The 22,436-nt window shown below is 34.4% G+C and overlaps 1 protein-coding gene across 1 annotated transcript; it reads right to left on the bottom strand.

Annotated features, from left to right (window-relative positions):
- Window positions 1-8,631: 8,631 nt before the first annotated feature.
- LOC122609332 lies at window positions 8,632-14,919 on the bottom strand. The gene is made up of 5 exons (XM_043782382.1): window positions 13,945-14,919; window positions 13,418-13,812; window positions 12,053-12,689; window positions 10,433-11,419; window positions 8,632-8,862 (listed from the first exon to the last, which is right to left on the bottom strand). The coding sequence occupies exons 1-5, from the start codon at window positions 14,917-14,919 to the stop codon at window positions 8,632-8,634; spliced, it is 3,225 nt and encodes a 1,074-aa protein (XP_043638317.1).
- Between the last annotated feature and the right edge of the window lie 7,517 nt (window positions 14,920-22,436).

Raw genomic sequence — 22,436 nt, 5'->3', positions numbered from 1 at the left:
CTACACAAACACCACAAGAAACACCGTTAACCACACCAGAAACTACAAAGTAAAATTAAAACAAAAAATAAAATCTATCTATTAAAGACAATTAACTCCCTCAAAAATGAATGCAAGGAAGGGTCGAATCACAAAACTAAACAACTACTTAAATTAAGTCCCCGGCAGCGACGCCAAAAACTTGATGTGTATTTTCTAGTCTTAAATTTATGAACACGAAAATACCTAGTTACTGACTACTACACTTGCGGGCAGTGAACCCGTTCGTATGCAATATAGTTGACTTGGTAAACCGAGGTCGAACACAAGGACTTAATAAGCAATTGTTACAATAAAATGATTCAGATAAAAGGGGGGTTTTGTGACCGAATTGTCACGTTGCAAAGTTAGTGAAGAAAGTCAGTAATCCCGTAGGATTAATCGCAAAGAGTATTTGATTGATTGAATCTTAACACAGATTTAGAAATGAACACCTACTTGGATCAGCTCACATGCCAATCATCGGGTCTAAATATTACTTGCATTTGTTGAACGACTCAAAAAGTAGACAAGATGAACTCCCGTTATACTTGAAACTTCAACTGCTCAAAACATAATTATTGCTCCCGCACTTAATTTCTCCTCTAAACAGTTAAGCATTAAATCCTGAGTTGATTTTATGATTTAATCTTTTGAAAGCTTTCTCCCAACTGCTTATTCGCCTAATCAGATCCCTCTATCATAGACGTTTACACATTCAAAATGAATTTAATTGTTTTTAATCTTTATCGTTGATTTCTCCCGAACTCCAACGATTTCAGGTTAATTATAGACCGATTAACCATTTCATAAATCAATTGACAATGACATAGATTTCTCCCGAACTTCTAATTACAATCATCAATTAATTAATATAAAAGTTGAAAACAATATTTAAATCCAAATAAATGTGGATCTTCGATTAAACATATAAACCTTGTTCAACATTCACAAGCAACATCAATTCGACCCTATGACATGCTTACTACCCAAGCGGGTGCTAAGATTTAGCTATTCATATTAGAAACGCAAGAACAAACAAATAGAGAGGAAATCATATTATACCAAATGAATGATGATAATCCGGTAGCAATGATGATTACAATCCAAAGCTGAAAATAGGCGAAACCCTAATCACTTGTTTTCTCCAAAATATTCCTAAGTATGAGAAACTAATGAAATTATGTTTTTCCAATCGTCCAAAAGTGCAGATTCCTAACTGATCCTATGTACAAAACACGCGTGTAACGGCCGTTACTGGACTAACTGGCCGTTACACTTTAACTTGACAACTAACGGGCGTTACAAAACTAACGGCCGTTACACTCCAGTTAATTTCTAACGGCCGTTAGTTCTTTAACTGCCAGTTACAGGAGAATCCACAAACCACCTCTGTAACGGCCGTTACCCATGTAACGGCAGTTACAACTTCCAGATTTCGTTTTCTTCATCTTTCGCTTGATTTCACCCGAATCTTTCTCCCGTTTCTTCCTTAACTCATCAAAATTGACCAATTCATTCGTCTAATCATTTTCCAACCTGAAAACACTCAACACACCTTCAAAGCATCGAAAGTCGGATATAAAACTATCAAAATGACGAATAATTGGTTCTAAAGTCACGTGAGAAATGGTATAATATATGACACATCAATATTCTCTTAATATACTATTTAATTTATATTTATTTTTAGCCATCAACTTGGGATGTTTTTTTTTAAATTTTAATCATTTAATCAATTAAAATAAAATTTCAACATATGAAACATTATCTACAAAAAATTATTTCAAAAGATGAAATACAATATATGTGTTCAATGTTCTAAAAGTATATTCTTTTAAGTTTGCTTTTACTTACAATTTTTACATTTAAATTTATATATTTAATAAATTATCTTATCTTTGTTATAAACAATCTGCATAATCACATCTCTTGATTTTCTCAAAATTTCAATTTTGACTTTTCTCAACTTTTTATTATACAAATAAATATAGATACACATATAAATACATATTTTTATAAATTATAAATATAATATATAATTTAATATTTAATATAAACACAATATGAACTCTAAATTCCTATCCTAAACACAATAACAGATAACGATATACAATATCTTTATCCTAAACACAATAGGAATCACAGAATATGAGACGATCACAGAATAAAACAAGATTTACAACAAAGGGTTACTTGAATAATAAATCCAAATTAGTATGAGCTCCATTCAAGATTTATTATATCTCTAAATAAAAACGGTACAAAATTTTCTCCCTCTTTATATATTAGTTTTGTGTATTAATGTTTAAAGTTACAATTGTCACTCAAATCAAGAGTCCTAATTGTTATAAAAAATTGTGAAAACAATCCTAATTGTAATCTAATTATCATAGGACATGTGATTGAAAATAAACTTTTTCGTGTTATGGGTCCGCAATATGATAAAAGACATATACTTGAATGCCAAGTACAAGATCACAAGTATGTTTATATCTTAGTTATTAATTATCTTTCATAATACTCACATTAAGAGTACAGTTGGTTTCAAAAAATTTTATAATAGAGAAATTATTGTAACATGTACCTTGTGGAATGATTGCAGCAAAATTTTTTATCAATATGTCTCAACTAATAATGACAGTGACGAACCTGTAATTATTGTACTACAACTTGCAAATTATTACACTTGGAACTGTATATCTTCAAAATTATAAGCTTTTATGACTTAAATGTATGAAGATCAAATATTGATAATATCGTAAGTCTCGTATCCAGTGTTAGACATGGGTATAAAATCTAGTTATAGATTATAGATATCTATATCTATATAATATATTAATAAACAAACTACCCTTTAAAATACCTAAAATACCCTTAATTTTTAACATATTTCTAACTCATACACTAAATCAACCCAATATATCCCTAAAATAGTTTACAGTCATATTTATCCAAACTATCTATCTCCTTTATTAATTAATTTAAATATTTCCACATAATATCTCTATAATATTTTTAATAAGCTTATTTACAAAAGGTACATCTCTTAACCTGAAAATAACTAAAGTACCATTTACGTCAATTACTTTTAGATTAATAACTACACCGTTACCACTACTGCCACTAGCACCACCCGTTGCCGCCACCGCATTGCGCGGATACCCATCTCGTAAATATAGACATAGATGTATGTAGATGTAGATGTATATATAGATATAGATAGAACCACATTTATGTAATCCAACCTGGCTAGCGAAAGTTAAATTCGGATTTGGATCTTTGATTACTAAAAGCCCATCTTTTTCTCCATCATGCCATGTAGATAGGAAAATCAATCCATAAAAAGGCCTGTAATTCAAGAACCGTTCATTTTAGCAATCAACAACATTATTCCACGGTGCAAGAATTACAAAATATGAGGGACTTGTTGGAATATATAACTAAATATCATTGTTCATGGGTACGCAACAGAAGCAAATCAAACCATTTAATAAAATAATTAACCTTGAAATAGGATTAAGGAATATCTCTTAATGTAGATGATAAAGTAAAGAAACTTTAAAAGGATTTGAAGTAAATCCCTCTACGATTTCACATACGATCCACCGATATAGGTGTGCTAGTACTTGATCACGAACCGAGCAACCATTGGCTTGATCTTCTTTTTCAAAACCGAAAACCCTATTCCTTGCTTTGGCCGTCCAAAAGAAGAGAGGGGGAGAGGAGAGATTTAGGGTTTAATTCCCTTGGAATTGTAGTTTTGAAAAACCATTAACCTAGCTTTAGTATTTATAGGTTTAATCAAACTTGGCAATCAAGTTAGGGTTTCACTGGGAAACCTAGTAAGGAGGCTGGCCCCCTATGGGCTTTTCTAGAACTTTCCCTAATCATATTTAATTACAATTATCTCTTTACTTTTTATTCGTGATCCATATTAATTAATAAATGTTGAAACAAGTAGGACCGTTCAAATCGCGACGAATTCGACTATGAAAGTGTGGAATCCATTCATAATCGACTTTGAGGTTTCTGTAAATTAATGGACATATAATACACGAATTGAACAAAAAACAAGAGATATAAAACGAATTCCTTTATTATTCAGTCATCTCGATTACAATACAATGATAAATCCGTATTGAAAACATCTCAATGTTACGGATTACAATCAAGGAGACGACAATAATAATGAATTACATGGTGGACACGGTGTATAGATCTCTACATCGATCCGTTGGACGAAATCTGTTGCAACTAAAATCATCCCCCGAAACCCTAGACCTAGGTGTTCTATATATAGGTTGCTAAACGGGCTGGACTTCAATCTCGTTCGTGGGCTTTAAGCTCCTTCACACGAACTATAGCGACTTCGTGCTAACGTCATCACGAAGTGATGATGACGTCATCGCAACCTTGATGAAGCCTTCTCTTCATCACGACCAGCCTCTAGAATTGTATTGCAACGAACAATAAAAGATGCTCAGAAACTACACCTACAATAAATCAATTAATATTAACTATATTTGAATCGAGACGTGTGACCCTGTAGGCTTAAATCATTTCCGGACATACGTTCATTTTACGTGATCACATACTAACAGAGATTACCTAAAATTGTTTAACGATTCAACATCCAAAGAATACATATTAATGATATATACATAAAAACTAGTCTTAATACCCGTCCAAAAGCTGAAAAAATTCATATGCCTTGCATGCAAAGGGATAAGGTTGTCAATGGCTTGTGGTTCTGTTGTACCCTTGGCGTTTCCGTGTATGATTCATGTGAGTGGTGAATATCAGATGTCATGACCCAATGAAATCATGTATTACGGATGACCCAACACAATGTTGGTCCATATGATCCATCATTGCTAGAATTATGACAGAAAGAGGTCAAACATATGATTTATTAACAGAAATATTTTAGACAAAGCTTTTATATGCACCCCTAGTTTTTTGTTTTTATTTTTCATACATTGATATGATGCCCAACAGGTTCTGTTCTGCAGGCCATCTCAGAAGAATCATTCTTTAGGGGATATTGAAAGATTGTCCAAGAGAACCTGGATTAGATCGATCAGTACCGAAGAGGTATTAGATATACATAATTTAATTACCTCTAGAAGTGTATCATTTTCAATATTCAAAATCTTTATTTTATAACTCTGACCTTAAATATATATATATTTTTGTTATATAATACTTGATGAAAGTTAAACCTAATGAAAATATATCTAAAACTCAATCAATTTATATAAATTTTATCAAATATTAAAAAACACAAATAAAATTATTTAAGGTCAAAGATAAAGAATAAAGACTTTGAAATTCAAAACATGACACTTTTAGTGGGACGGAGGGAGTATCAATTTACGGTTTTGGTTATAGAAAAAACTTATCACCATAGCTCCTGCAACCAAAATTTTGAAAGTGATGCAGGTACTGACAGGTATATGGAATGTCTTTTTGTCATTCAACATGTTAAGAACTTTCGCTCAATGAAATATATAGGATGGAGAATGGGCCATTTTTGTAATGGGTCACATGTATTTGGCTCCAAAGGTCGGGTCAGGCGGTATTATAAAAATTATTAGTGTGTCAGGAATCATTACAAAAGTTAATTTAGTTGGATTCTAACAATCTTAAATGAACTGATTTCGGAGGTTTTATGCTATTCAAATGAACTTTTACATTTAGCTAATATATATAGATTTTGGCTGTTTGACCCGCTAAATATAAAACATAACAAATTTTGGAAACGAAACATATCGTATTAAGCTCTGAAGTTATGAAAATGTGTTTCGAAAAGCATTGAGGTTTTATGCTATCTTTTCTTTGATGCCTCATTGTATTTTGATACAGCTACATATGTAGCATAAGGTTGACTTCATAATGGTCGGGGCTACAATGCAGTCCAAAGAGGCAAAAGCTACTGGAAGTTATTTGAGTATGAGCAACACACTTATGTGGAGACATATCGACTTTTAAACTCTACCTAAACTTAATTATTTGTTTTTGGTTTGCTTGTAGGGAAAAGGTGCTGATCGCTCGTGGCTATGGTGCACCGCTGATGAATCTGTGTATGACGCTGTCAAGTCAGTAATGCCATTCTATGCTTCATACGCTAACTGCTAACATACACCAATATTATATACATGTAAATTGTTCATATACGATATCATGACCAAATGAAAACATGTATTGCAGATGACACAACACAATGTTGGTGCTTTGGCTGTGGTTAAACCTGGCGAGAAATCCTCTATGGCTGGAATTGTCACAGAAAGAGGTTAAACATATTTAATTAATCTTTCATTTATGGAAGACAAGCATTTATGTTCAAACAAATCATTACTAGTATCAATCATTTCAAATAAATCATCAAAATGTTTAAGTAAACTGAGTACACTTTTCACCCCAAAATGTAAGAGAAAATTGAGCTACGAAACTCCCCTTGTTTTCCAAGCAAAACGACAAGTAAAAATCGGGTTATAAATGTTCAACGATCGCCACGTGTCCACAACCTATCAATGTACATCACATTACAATCAGTTTCAACTCTAATAACCTTAGACTCGATATTTTTAGAAATGTAGGAAGATTCATCCCACATGAATGTTATCACAAGAAACTAGACTCTCTTACTATTCCAACGATAGGTCATATGACTCACTTGGACTTACGAATCAAAAGTTATAAGTATATATGTATATAGTTTGAGTTAAAATCTCAAGTTTGGTTCCAAAAGTAACTCATGACTTTGAACGACTAGTTTGTCATGTGTAAGACACCAATAAGGTCATATGAGTACATTCCAGAAAGGTCGGGACTATCTTAGGACGTTAGAAACGAAGCTAGGAAAATATTCGGGCTGAAGGGGTCCCATAGCGTCGCATCAATGAGACTGTGCCGCAGTTTCAGAACAGGAACTTTAACTGCTTCGCAGCTAGTTTTGCTGCGTTGCAACCCAATTCAGCTCAGCCCCACTGTGCAGCAGCCTCCATGGCTGCGTCGCAGTCAGCCCAGATCAGCTTTAGCAACAAGGACGAGCCAAACACACCTCAATTCCAACCCAAAACACAATTTTGACTTGTAAAATCGATTATGGAAGCTACAATACTCATTTTTAGTGTATCAAACATGTGGAAACAAAACCCACAACAAAAATCCATCCATAACATCATACAAATCCGAATTCACCTCAAATTCAACCAAAAACCTAATTGAAACCCTAATTCGACTCAAATCCGGTTTTGACTTGATTCATGGCACAAAAACGTTTAGATTTGAGTAGAGACACCTTCAACAACATAAAGTTGGTTAATATGAGATAGTTTTAACTTACTAAATCTTCCAAAAGCCTTCAAATACGGAATTGAGCTAGAAATGGAGATTTCTTGCACTTGGAAACTTGATCTTTCGATATGATGTTTAGTTGATGATGATGAAGAAGAATTTATTACAACTCTAGCTTGGATGACATTAATTAACTCAAGAATTTAGAGAGAGTGAGGAGACGTGTTGGGTGCATTTAGTGAGAGAGAGGTTAAGAGAGTAAATGTGGGTGAGAGTGTAAGAGTTTTAGGAGAAATGGGTAGGGTTGGGTCATATGGATCAAATGGGTCGAGCAAACGGGTCAACGGGTCAACCCAAATTTCGTTTCTAGCCAAATAGCAAGTCTGTCTTATGTCACCAATAAACTCACATAACCATCAAGTCTCGTCTAGCATATTATACGTTATTAAACCGTCAAATAAAACCGCAAGTAAAATGACTAACTAAATTGGCTAGTCATCATCACGAAATAGTCAACGAGTCAAGTAAATGGAATTTCATAAATCGTGAATATAATATATTCGTAGCATTTAGTCACGTTTAAACACGTCAAATACAAGTCAAATTAAGTAGTCAAAGATCGCGAATGTTACATATATTATCTTGAATGAACTCCTTTAGGAGATTCTATGCATTCTAACATGTTTGACTCATCTAACTTTAGCTCATGAGTGTGGCATAAAAAATAGAAATATTTCAAAATTCAAATACATTGTTTGTATATGAGTACTTTACTAATCAACAACAATATCTAATCTAATTGGTGTGATTATTGTAGAATGAGGAATGAAAAAGATTTTAGTATATAAAGCAAAAGGATATATCAATTTTTTCGGAATGTATATTTCAATAATCAACGAAAAGAATCCCAACAGTGTTATACACACTTAAAATCCAGTAATTACATGAAGCTAAAATTCAACCAGTTCACGCATTTTAACTTTATTTTCGGCATCCAGTTCTTAGTCCAAAAAACCCCAAGGACAGTATATCATCGAACCCCAGTAAATAGAAGCTCGATTCTGACTCTCTTTATTGTCCAGCAAGCGATAAGAACAATAGAATTAACAAATCTTTGGAAACTGGTCCATAAGGGACAATAAATTGTACCCCCAGAAAAAATTGGGTGGGATTTTGCACCAATCACTAATACTTTGCCAGATTATTGATGCAACACGACACGCAATCAACAGATGGACAACTGATTCAGGAATTTCTTTACACGTCGCAACATGGTACCACCACATTTGTTCCATCCAACCTTTCAGCCTTTCAGGCATGCCCAACAGATTTTTGGTGGAATTTTCCGCAGGAGGCCACTGAAAATACCCGGTCGTTCCCTCCAGTATCCCAAACCCGCCTATTATGGCGAGAGTGGCCCGATTGTAGGACCCGATATATTAGTTGGTCAAGGTCAACCCGATTAAGAAGTAATGCATTCAACCCTGTTACATGCACATACAGAATCAAACTTGACAATACCCATCTGTAACGAAAACAGTTCTGCATTTCATATAGAACCAAAACATGTTTTTGCAACTAATCCAAGACGACCATATCCCATGTTTACAACAACTATCCATTTCACACTTTATAACTTAAAAACAACCCAGTTAACTTTTACATACAAATTGAGCATGTCTAACATGTTAATAAATCAATGGCAATTAAAATGGGACACTAGCACACTCATCCACAAAAGCAATCCATCTCATTCCCTCTGGACCCCCTTGCCGTCCCGTTGCTCAACCTTAGGTCTTAGGTTTTGAACTGCTTGGACCTACAGAAAATAACACCACTAACGGGTTATGCATTACACTTAGTGAATATATAGAAATTAAACATATAATTTACGTACTGCTATAAAGTACATCGGACTGCCATGATGTACATTGAATTGCCATAATGTCCACCATTATAATCTAATCTGCATATTTCTATGGATCTATGCTGCCATGTTATATTATGCCATGCTACATAACTTAACTATCACATAACAAAATTAACATATACAGGTGGCAACAAATAACTTCCTTATATATAGCCAACATCTCAATGCTATGAAATCTTTTACAAGTATGTAATACAATTCCGTATGATCCAGTTTACACCAAGTTAAGTGCCATATACTCAATGACTCGACTTAGGATTGGAAATTCACACATGACTGTTCCAGCTCTAAGCACCTTAACATTCATCCTAATAACAGCTTACCAATGTGCTAAGTACATAATTAATGCCTTTCAAAACCCACAATTAGTTTTTAACTAAGGCCCATGATCATTGTTAGTGAATTTCTAACATAACCAAGTTTTGACTCAACTTTAATACATCCAAATGAACTTGATTAAGACACCATAGTTATGGGTTCACATCCTCCTAATTATTTTGATCACTTACATAATGAAAATCACTAATTAACTTCAACTTTTTATAACAATCCTTTTAAAGCCCGTAGGTAATGATTCCTAGATGTTTAATAACATAATAAGAATATAGATAAAAGTAATAATTGAAACTAACTAGAGAATGATAAATTTCGCTTGAAACCAGCTTTGTTCCCCCTGATTTTGGTTTCCAAAGTGTTACAGAACTGGAGGGTGTTTTTTGTTTAGAACTTGATATCGTTTAGTGCTGAACTGAAAACTCTTGGATACGTACTATAACTTTCAACTTTCCTTTGTTCTAGATAACTCCAAAATTATTCTCATAGGATACGAAGGTTATTGTAATAAATTAAACGATATTTAGTCGGTTCATTTAACACATAATTAACAAACAAATAATTGATTGCTGCTTATTATATTGAAACAGAAATTATATATATAGGGAAAAGTGAAGCTGAGGTTGTTACACGCCCAATTTTGGTGAAACACTTTTCATATGCTAATTTTTAGTATTTTGAATCTAAAATTGGGCCCTTGTGTTTTTTTATGTATTAAAATTTATTATGTGATGAGTTTTTCCACCCAAGTTGGTGTGTAACAGCCCATACTCAAATGCTATATATTTTTAATAGTATTAGATTAATAGTATTAGATATAAATTAGTGAAAACAGCAATGATAACTTACTTGAAGGTCCAATACTTTGTTGAGTTGTAATACTACTTCGCCTGCCGTTGGCCGTTTGTCTCCGATATCATGCAAGCATTGATACGCGATATCTGCATAAATTGCCATCGATTCAGGACCTATTTGTTCCTTTATACCCTTAAACACCATCTCATCAAGTTTTCCTTCTTCATAGTTCCTTTTAGCCAAAGGGCCAAGAGACTCAGAGTGATCTTCAAAGCCTTCAGACCAAGCCAATTGTCCACACAATATCTCAAACATAACGACACCATACGAATATATATCTGATTTTTCTGTTAAGTAACCTTTTTTATATACGGGGTCAAGATAGCCTAATGCACCATAAGTATTATTGTTCACATGTTCCATGTCCTGTTGTAGTGACTCTAGTGATGATATCTCCAAATTTGAAATTTTTGCCTTCCAGTCATCATATAGTAAAATGGCAGAGCTTTGGATGTTCCTATGTACTACCTTCTTTAGCATTCCATCACCTCCATGAAGAAATTCCAATGCGCGTGCAACATCTATGCATATCTTGAGCCTCGTCATCCATGTTAAAGTAGCATCATTCAAATATATATTGAGACCTCCCTTAGATGCTTGCTCATAAACGATTATCCTTTCATCCATTTCATGACAATAGCCTACGAGACGAATGATATTCTCATGTTTACGTTTGATAATAACACTCAGTTCTGTCCGAAATTGATGATCTCCTTGAGTAGTCTTGCTATCCCACCGTTTTGCAACAATGAAAGTTGTGTTGGCATTGGCGTCACTGGCACCGGCACTAGAACTGGGATCGACACTCTTACTGGCACTGGCACTGGCACTGGCACTAGCTAACTTAGCATTAGAATGCCGAAGTTCTCCTTTGTATGCCTTCCAATATCCCCCACTTCCAAAACAATTCTTTTGACTAAAGTTCCCTGTGGCAAATTCAACGTCTTTCAATGAAATTTGGAGAGCTTTTATGAAGTTTTCCTGTGGATCAAGTGACATTTAATCAGCTTCAACAACTAAAATACCAAAAATTATTATTAAATAGACAGACAAATTAACCTTTTATCGCGCATGTAATAAATAAATTAAGACATGCAACACATACAGTATTATTCATAACTTAGCACAAATCGTGCATCTCGCATGGATATTAAGATCAATATATATCTATCTATCCATTCTCTTTATAATGTATAAGTCTAGCTATATTCCCTTATAATGCATAAAGAGGTGTTTTAAAATTCTTCATTATAGAAAGTATGCTCTTTACTCATCTCTACTCAATTCTATTTTTTACAAAGTTGACTTTTCATGGGGATATCAGTTTGGAGTGTTCTTGGGGAAGAAGAGGCGACATGACGATAATGTGGCAAAGAAGGAGTTGACTTTTCATGGGGATATCAGTTTGGAGTGTTCTTGGGGAAGAAGAGGCGACATGACGATAATGTGGCAAAGAAGGATAAGGAGGAGGAGGAGGAGGAGGAGGAGGAGAAGGAGAAGGAGAAAGAGAAGGAGGATTTTCGGGCTCATGTCGGGCTCATGATGTATACTTAATTACAAATCAACAATAAGCAAGAAAAAAAGGAGTGTCAGACATTAAAACCATTTACTTACTTGAATGTTAAGAGCTCTCTCTAGTTCTTTGATGACAATTTCCATGGTTGGACGCTCTGCTTGATTTTCTGCCAAACATTGATTGGCAATTCTTATATATGCGGCCACGGAATCTAAAATAGGTTCTCTATTTGAAGTTAATATGTCTTCTACACTTTCTTCCTTTAGCGCAGGATCTATCATTTTCATTATTGTTCCATCACCGAAGCATCGGCGAGCAATGGTTGCAAGCCCATTGTCATTTTCAACTATGTAAATTGGATCATACGCTAACCTCCCACAAAAGATCTCAAACAGCACCACTCCAAAGGAGTAGATATCTGATTGTTTTTTCAGTTCATCAGTCTTTTGATATTCTGCAGGGCAGCAGTACACTTTTGTGCGTACGTTATCATTTGTGGTGTCGGTGCTCGCCTCTTGATTTGGTGGGAGTAATTTCGAGAACCCAAAGTAAGCAATCTTCGCTTCCCTACTCTTTCCAAGCAGAATGTTGGCACTCCTTATATCAATGTGTATGATGTCTTGCTTGCCCTGGTCCGTGAGGGTGTGTAGATGATTGATTCCATGTGCAATCCCAAGACACTGATGTAGACGCTCTATCCATGTATGCTTACTCATGTTATCAGTGTTGGAAATTCTGAATAAAATATTTGTCATTACTTTACTTTTACAATATACAATAAAAATAAATAAGCAAAGTAAAATAACAAGAATATGATGTGAAACCGAATATGAGCAACAACGGGTTCTAATCCTGTAAAAGATAACAAAACAATAACAATAACCGTAAAGGAACCGGGCTTGTGTTTGACACAATTCCCTTAAACAGATTCGTCGTCTGTTCCCAGGGTACACCGGCTCAAAACAGAGTACTACCGGACTTAAACACTTGCCTGAAAGATGAACGGAACACGGGGATGGGATGCTATTTCAGAGAATTATAGTGAGTTTTCTATGTGTGTGTTTTTCTCATATAATTCATGTATTTTTCATATATTCTTCCAAGAACCAAAATGGTCCTTTTATACACACCAAATAGAAATGAAACTCATTTCATAATCAATATCAATAAATTGGTGTAATGTTAATTGCAATTTATTATACGTTATGGAATACGTATTAGTGAATTTCACTTTCAACTTGCACATAATTATGATATACATAAATCATACGTTATGAAGTTTTACTTCCAATTTTGCAATTAACACACCTTTGAGATTGACATTCATTCACTTTTAACTTAATTTGGACATATCTTAATTTATTGTATAGTCTTAGCCAGAGACTACACACACATCAAAAGGTTCTCAATATATGTCATTCGATCATATATTTATTGATGTCCAAAGTTAGGAAAATACTCACTTTTTCCAACAATCAGTGTCGTCTCTCAGATAGTCATCAAGGCTTTCATCAGAAGCATGCTCAAAAACAAGAAGCATATTATCGCCTTCGTAGCAAATGCCAAGAAGAGGGACTACGTTGGGATGCTTAAATCTAGTATGCATTTCAATTTCTGAAAAATACCATTCTTCATACTCATCTACTCTACCTGAGATATGTTTAATAGCTACACCGATGGACGGTTCTTCACCGGTATTCTTCCCTTTTGTTGCCAGCAAACTGTTACTTCCAAATAGATCGAGTTGTGCCTTGTACACCTTACTGTATATATCTGACCCCATGTATGTTTTGGTAAAATTCTGGGTTGCGGACACAATGCTACTGAGTCGAAACTTTGAGAGTACCACGGTTTCCCCCTGTCAAAAGTTGTGTTAGAAAAGAAGAGTGTAATGTTGTAGTCTATATACATGCTGGTAATGGATACACACACTACTTGCTAAAAGCGATCAAAATGAAGAATAGAAACGTGTATTGAAAAGTTAACTTACTTGAACCTCTAATGCATCTTGAAGTGTTTTTATGACATCCTCCATTTTTGGACGTTCTGCTTGAGTTTTTGCCAGACATTCATATCCAACTTTTGAAAACAAATTATAAGAATTTTGAGTGGGTCCTTTATTTAGAGTAAAAGTGTGTTCATCATCTTCCAACATTTTAGGATCAATTAAATCCATCAATGTTCCATCGTTGAACCGTCTCCGCACAATGGGAGCAAGTCCATAGTCATTCTCCCTCATGTAAGTACTATCAAAAGCCATTTTACCAGACAGCACCTCAAATAAAACCACTCCAAAAGAATAAATATCAGATTCCTTTTTATATTTGTTTGTCGCAAGATATTCTGGATCCATGTACACTTCTGTGCCTGCAAGATTTTGGGTAAGAATAGTGCTCTTTCCTCCATCGGCCGTAGGGCGTAATGTGGAGAGCCCAAAGTCAGCAACCTTTGCATTTAGATTCTCGTCCAACAAAATGTTCTGACTCTTTATATCTCGATGTATTATCGTGTTAGTGTGAAGGTAATTAATTCCTTGAGCAACTTGAAGGCAAATTTGTATTCTGTGCGACCAAGTAAGACTGAGTTTGCTTCGTAGATAATCACTGAGGCTTCCTTTTGAAGCAAACTCATAAATAAGAATCATTTCATTGGCTTCTCTATAAAATCCAAGAAGAGAGACTACGTTTGGATGGTTATAACTTGTAAGCAATTCAATTTCAGTTTGAAATCCTTTTTCAGCTTGTTCATCTCCTTTCTTTGAGAGCCGTTTAATTGCAACAGTTTTACTCACCCTAGGAAGTTCATCTTTAGATTTCCCTTTAATTGACGGCACACTTTGGATTTCTAAAACATTGAGTACTCCTTTGTACACTGTACCAAACCCACCAGACCCTACAATACATGCGTCATCAAAATAATTGGTGGCACGCCTTATTTCCATCAACGGAATCTCCAAATATTTCATCTACAATTTAAATATATATTCATATATATATGTAAGCGAGAAATGTAAAGAGTAAGACCGAACTTAGGAAAGAATAGTCAAATAACTTACCCGTAGCCCGTAGGCTATCAACCCATTGGTAATTATAATATCATACTATAGGTTCCGATAAATATATGTAATATATCTTCTTAAAACCATCAAAATATTGAGGATTCCAGTAACTTTTTTCCTAGATTGCCTTTCTTAATTTTCTCACATGATTTTGAAGTTTCAAAAAAAATTTAAAATATTAATTAAAAAGATATATTATTTGTTTTAATCCCTTATAATAGTTACTTAATGGAAAATTGATGGAACTTACAACAAACAAACACTTAACCCCTGTTTTTTTTTTCCCTCTCACTATCAATAAATCATAATCCATCATGTGATTTTTAATAATAAAAGGGTTAAAATAAAAATTTAAAAATCCAGCTTGGCACTTATCTATTGTAGCAGCACGTACTATATCTTCGCATTTTAAGGTTTCTTTTAGCTAGCTTTTACTTAATGGTTACCTTTCATTTGAGTTTTTCTCCTTTCTTTTACAAATTCATTTAAATAAGAACACTGTTAATATTTGTTATCCCGCCAATAACAGTAAATGTCGGCCTTAATTATTTTTAGCTTTTCTCATTTTCTTTTAATTTTTTAAATTGTGTCTATTTAGAAGGAAAAAAAAGTTAGAAATGAAAAAAACAAGGTAAATGATGCATGAGACCCGTAACCCGCTTGACTTAACCCGCAGTGGGGTTTAATTCAAGTTATCTTATATTTTAAGTAAATAATCTTTTATTTTAATAAGTTATCTTTTTATTTATTAGGATAATTATGACTTGATTTGTTTCCTATTTTATTGGTGTTAGGATTAGTATAAGTATTAGGGTGGAGAATGATCAGTTTTGAGTTTTATAATAAAAAATAGAGAACGTGTGTTCTTAGAACCCTCTTGGTTCAATTTATGTCTTTGATTCATCCTTAGTGTTTTGAGTCATTTGATTGCATAAGAAACTACATCAGTTGGTATCAGAGCTATGGTTGTTCAAATGGCTCGTTGTGGAAGTGGACATCTTTATCGTAGAGTCGTCGACAGAGGCAACGTTAGAGGTGTTTAGGACCTGTTTGATCGTAAGGTTGAGCAGCCCCAGCGAATCGTAGGGCTAACTCGTATGGCTTAGCCCTGGATTGGGAGAAGTTGATCGAGTTGAATGACTACAACACCTAGTCCCTGGATTGAGATTAGTATCATCGTCGGCATTGGAGGAAACGAAACCGGCTGAACCCGTCTGGGACGAGTCCACTGGGGACGAGGAGTATCTTGATGGTCCAAGAATGCACACTTGTATTAAGACTATCTAGGCAGAAAGTAAAGGGAAGAAAGTAAACAACAAGAACAATAACAAGTTCAAATGCAAAAGATCTAAGCAAGTCTAATCATATGTATCATTGATTAAACGATGAATACATGGTCGATATTACAAACTTGACTTACAAGAATACAAATAAACAAAGTAATTGCTAAGTCTAGACACACTACAAACTTAAACAATTACAAACAAAGTGACACACACTTTTTATGGTGACAAACACACTTTTTATGTGTTGCGGCTGTGTTGCCTTTTATAGAGGAGAATTAGGGCAACACAGCCTTGCATTGATAGTGACTTGATGGTGGTTGTCGATCTTCTATTGGCTCGATGTACTTGGAACCAGAAGCCTTTGTCTTCTTTACCAAAACGGGTATGAAATAGAAAACCCTTGTTTTGGTCCCAACTGTACCTTTGCCATTCAAAGCAAAACTACAATTGAAAGAACCACCATGTGGCTTTTGTCTTCATCTGGTTTGAATTCTTCTCGTCATGACAAACAATTTGGGCAACATACAACCCGCTGAAGAGAGTCATAAGACTCGCTGATGACTCGCTGACGACACACGTCAGCGAACAAGTCTTATCAGCGAATCCAAGACTCAACATATCTTACCAATGACGATTTTATCTATGATTCACAACCCATGTATGATGTATACGGTGACGAATTGAATAATGGTATTTTTGGTTTGGATTTGATCTGTGTGTTAATGATGAGACGACAGAAGGTTCTGGAAATGTTGCTCCTGTTCTGATCTGTTTTCAACAAGTGATTTGTAGAGAAAACAAAGAAGCTTCTGTGTCTTTTACATCATCTCATCAGTCTTCTTCTCGAGTGGCCAGAACAGAATATCAGAAGAGGAAGTTGTTGGTTCAACATAATCTTGCTATGAGTGCCATAGAACGCAAGAATAATGATTCAGGTTTGTTTATGTCATCACGTTTTATTGATGTTCAAATTCAGAAAAATTTAGATGAAAGGTTGATAGAAAAGGATGATAGTTCGTATATTGGTGTTCTAAATAATCCATCTATCTTGTTTCCCATTGGACTTATAAATAAAAATAAGGATGGAGGTGTTGACATTGATTCTCATGAATCTCAAATTACAAATCATGTTCACTGTGAATCAATTGTTTTGTAAAACCAATATTCACATTCCCAAAGTAATCCTGAAGTTACTAAATGTTCTCAAGGCAAGTCATTAAATTCATTAATTGAAAATCTTGGTCAAGAATATGTTGGGGATATGACAGAAATGCATACCTATTTGATCCCGTATAGTATGCAAACCTGTTCTTGTTTCCGTAACCCGATCAACAAAATAAATAAATAACTTGAATAGGAACCAGAATCGTGTAATCACTTTCAGAACAAACCATTTGGAGGTACACCCAAATGTTTGATCGGATCCCATTCAAGAACTAGATTTTGATTCATTGGGAAATCTTGTACCAAAAGTATTCGATGGTTCGTCTTGTGTATCAATGGAAAGAAACCAACCGTTTTTCATACAAACTTGATGTTTGTATTTGTGTGTCTCGCAAAAACGGAAGAGAGAACCATTTCTCAAATGGTTGGACGGTTCTATTTTGTGTGTGTCCATTCCTTCCAAATATGGAACGATCCTAGTATCTCAAAAATGGACGTATACATATTGTAATATTAAATACTTAATATTAATATTAAGCACATAATATTAACTTGTAATATTTATTCAACCGCGAAACCATTGATACGCAACCATCTTAATATACATTGTCGAGTCCGCACTCCCGCATCACCTACCCGACTAACTGAATATTAAGATCAACCATTGGATAAGTTAATCCAATACCACTACAGAACATTGATATCGCTAAAATATCCAACAGAATATAAAATAGTAACCAAAATATATTTATAAAATAGTTAATTGCGGTTGACGAGTTCAGTTTATGGATTCATAATGTAACATTTGTGATTTTTGACTCGTATTAACGTATATTAAACGTGGATAATCTTGATTTAATTCCATGACTTTGTGGCTTAATTGATTTTCGACTCGTTGACCCGAACGTGCTAAATGATTTATTATGCTAACGGATTTAAATAGTTCATGTATTTATGTATGAGTTAGAAACGTGTATTTATACTAGACGAGGCTATGTGGTCGTATTTATTGGTTTTATGACGTAATGTGACGTTAAAAATTGACTAGAAATGTAATCGGGTGATCCATGGGTCGACCCATGATCCATGAACCACCCATGACCCAACCCTATCCTCCCAATCATCCATCCATTCAATTCTTACACTTTCTCTCTTTCTCATCTCTCACTAAATGCACCAACAACTCATCTCTCTATCTCTCTAAATTCTTGAGTTAATTTAATGACATCCCTAACTAGATTTGCAATAAATTCATCATCATTATCATCACCTAATCATCATATCAAAAGACCAAACCTCAAAGTGCAAAAAATCTTCTTTTATAGCTCAAATACGGGTTAGAAGCTTGTGGAAGATTTGGTAAGTTAAAGCTACCTTATATTCATCATTTTATGTTGTTGAACGTGTCTCTAGTTGAATCTAAACGTTTTTGGGTCAAGAATCGAGTCAAAACCGCATTTGAGTCAAACTAGGGTTTCATTTAGGGTTTTGGTTGAATTAAGATGGTTTTGAACGGAATTTTGTTATGGGTTATGTTTATATCTGTTTATGATGCTTAAAAATGAGTATTTGCACTTCCAAAATCGTTCATAGGTCAATTTTAGTGTTGAAATCCGTTTTGAGCAAGAACATGCCCAGTTATGCCACATCGAGTAATGATGTGCCACAGTTTTAGTGTAAAGTTCGAACAGAGTCAAATATGCGGCACATGCAGGTATGCATGTGCCACATTTTTCCAAAGATTTGAAAAAGCTAAATATGTGCCACATTGAGTAATGATGTTCCACAGTTTTTGTGAAAGTCTGAACAGGTCAAACATGCGCCACATGCATGTAAGCATGTGCCACATATTTGCCCAAAAATCTGAAAAAGCCAACTATGTGCCACATGCTTTTCCTACGTGTCACATATTTGCTAATCATGTATATTTAGTGTTCTAAAGTGTTTAAACCTTAGTTGCTTAACCCAAACTCATTATTACATCTTAATGATCCATAACAAGGCACGTGTAACACTTTGATTTCTACGTCCGGATTTAGTGTCAAACCTCAACTTGTGTTCAATCAAAACCTTTATATCTTTAACCAAATGTTCTAAATTCATTTTACAAACCATCCTTGGGAATGTGGCATAGTTTAGGATATAATGTGATGATAAGATGTTGATGTAATAGGTTTGTGATCGTTGTGCTCCCCGTTCGTCTGCTTAATCTCCTTCTAACGACTTCTAGAGGCCAAAGTGAGTTTCGTAGCCCCTACGTTTACTTTATTTGGGGTGGAAAGTGTACTCGTTTGTTAAATGCTTGTCGGTTGATACGTTTGATTATGATATTGAACGAAATGATAACTACTTAATTATTTGCTTGCGATATGTGTTATTGAAACGTTTATCACATATATATACTTACGTTATGGATTGTTAAATCCACGTTATGAGTATCTTTATACTCATGTTATGGGTTGTTAAATTCACATTATGGATTGTTAAATCCACGTTATGGGTATCTTTATACTCACGTTATGGGTATCTTTATACTCACGTTATGGGTATCTTTATACTCACGTTATGGGTATCTTTATACTCACGTTATGGGTATCTTTATACTCACGTTATGGGTATCTTTATACTCACGTTATGGGTATCTTTATACTTACGTTATGGGTATCTTTATACTCACGTATTGGGTTGTTGAGCCCACGTTATTGAACGCTATTAATCCTCGTATATCGTTAACGGTTGTTATCCCGACACACTAACTTTATTATTTAAACCTACGAACTCACCAACTTTATGTTGACCCGTTTTAGTACACTTTTCAGGTGAACAGGTGAATCAAAGACGTGTTGGATGATAATTGATTGTTTGCATGCTAGGATTGGACTTGGACTTTACTGTGGATCCGTGATTCATTGTCCCTGCTTATGGGTTATGCTTAGGATATACCATCTTTTGTACTCTCTTTTGTAAATGTTTGATGGTCGTGCTCCTTGTGCATTTTTGTATGGTCTCGGATTTGTAATTGACTAGCTTGTAGGGATTCCCAATCCATTTAATGCATCTAGATTTGTCTCTACTTAATTTCCATGTCGTGTTGCGCTTTTCTTGTGATATCCCATTATTCCGCCTTGTTGGGGTGTTACAGATAATATTCAAAATGAACTCGAACTGATATCAATATCAAGTTTGAAATCTCAATCTAGATCTCTCAATCCGTAAACCCATACCCAATCACCAACTTAAAAAAATTGGTTTGTCGGGTTAAATAGATATGAGTATTGATTTCAAGTCATATGAGTTGATGGATTGATAAATTGATGGGTTGACTTCAAGTCATATGGGTTTTGGTGGGTTGACCCGGTCACCTATCGGGTATAGATCTAGTTCGTATTGGAAGATAAAATCTAAGATTTGCCAAGTTGTAGCCGATCTCATGTTCGACGGTAGAGCAAATCGACTTGGAAGCCGGATAGACCAGGGACCCGCCAATCCAACTTACACACGCTTGAAGCGGACAGGGTGAGGTTTTACGGCAATTGAACAAGAGACACAAGGTGGTTCCATTTGATCCAAGCGGTTTTGGTTCAAAAGGCGATAATTGCAGACAACTTTTCTGTTGCCGCGTCATCAAAAGACTCTTTCGTGACCGAACTATTAGTGGAGCTAAAAAGGAAAAATGGTGGTTTACGTTAATTGAGTTAGATGGATTCTTTAGCGACGTTGTATTTTTGACACCACCCCTTCCATTTCTGTCAAGAAACATTGGATGGTAAGTTGCATCGCATGAAATTCTTTTTTGACACTTTGCATGGAGTTTTAAAGGTGGGGGTTGACGGTGCATGTAGCCTTAACCCGGAGGCAAAACTCGAGGACGAGTTTTTTCGAAAAGGGAGAGAATGATGCAGGAGACCCATAACCCGCTTGACCTAACCCGCAGAGGGGTTTAATTCAAGTTATCTTATATTTTAAGTAAACAATTTTTTATTTTAATAAGTTATCTTTTTATTTATTATGATAATTATGACTTGATTTGTTTCTTATTTTATTGGTGTTAGGATTAGTATAACTGTATAAGTATTAGGGTCGAGAATGTTTATGATCAGTTTTAAGTTTTATAATTAGAAATAGAGAACGTGTGTTCTTAGAACCCTTTTGGTTCAATTTATGTCTTTGATTCATCTTTATTGTTTTGAGTCATTTGATTGCATAAAAAACTGCATCAGTGATAAAAATAAAAAACAATTTTTTTTTACCTTAAAATAACTTCTGATTTGATTTCCATCGTATCAAATTTAATGATACAGTTATTTTTATATAAAAGCATAAATAAAATTATAACACACAAACAATTTATTATTTACATATAAACATTTAAATAATTAAATAGATGTGCAAGTCATTTATAAAAGTCAATAATGATCTATTGCGTGTTTTTTACTGAGTTTCTTTCCATGCATTAATAACTAAGGCCTTGTTAAGTTAGCAAATCTCTTCATTTTAAACTATTATAGAAAATATATCTATGGCATATGCTTTACATAACTAGCTTTATTTTTATTTTTTTCGAACATTCAGTCGGTATGCGATATCAGGGATACCTTACCGTATAATGGTACCCTAAGCAACGAGATATTAACCATGGGCCATTACAAGTATTCGGAGGAAAAAACCTCAAGACATGTCATCCTTAAAGATAGAACTCAAGACCTTTGATAAAACCGGAGATGCATCTGACCAGTTAAACTAGTCATCATTGGCTAACTAGCATTAATACCAGTATAATATGAATTGAGTAAATATTTGCTATTAATAGCATTCGATGAATATCATGGAAAGCCAATTGCATACTTGTAATTTATCTTCTATTGTTGGTTTATTAAAGAGATTAGTTTTCCGGAATGTAAAAACTTTGAACAAATGTTTATAATAGGAAATAACTAAAGTTGTGTGTATTGTATGTAAACAACTCAAAATAAT

Source organism: Erigeron canadensis, chromosome 7 (assembly GCF_010389155.1).
Source record: "Erigeron canadensis isolate Cc75 chromosome 7, C_canadensis_v1, whole genome shotgun sequence".
NCBI classification, from domain to species: domain Eukaryota; kingdom Viridiplantae; phylum Streptophyta; class Magnoliopsida; order Asterales; family Asteraceae; genus Erigeron; species Erigeron canadensis.
Note: the sequence above shows the minus strand (reverse complement) of the source record. Positions and strands in the feature narration are given on the sequence as shown.

What these genes read in the sequence shown, in the direction of transcription:
- LOC122609332 (XM_043782382.1), bottom strand. Translation starts at nt 14,919, where the DNA reads ATGAAATATTTGGAGATTCCGTTGATGGAAATAAGGCGTGCCACCAAT. An exon ending in AGAGAGCTCTTAACATTCAA is followed by an intron (nt 11,420 to 12,052) that starts GTAAGTAAATGG and finishes CTTGATCCACAG; the next exon opens with GAAAACTTCATAAAAGCTCT. An exon ending in ACAAAGTATTGGACCTTCAA is followed by an intron (nt 8,863 to 10,432) that starts GTAAGTTATCAT and finishes TATGAAATGCAG; the next exon opens with AACTGTTTTCGTTACAGATG.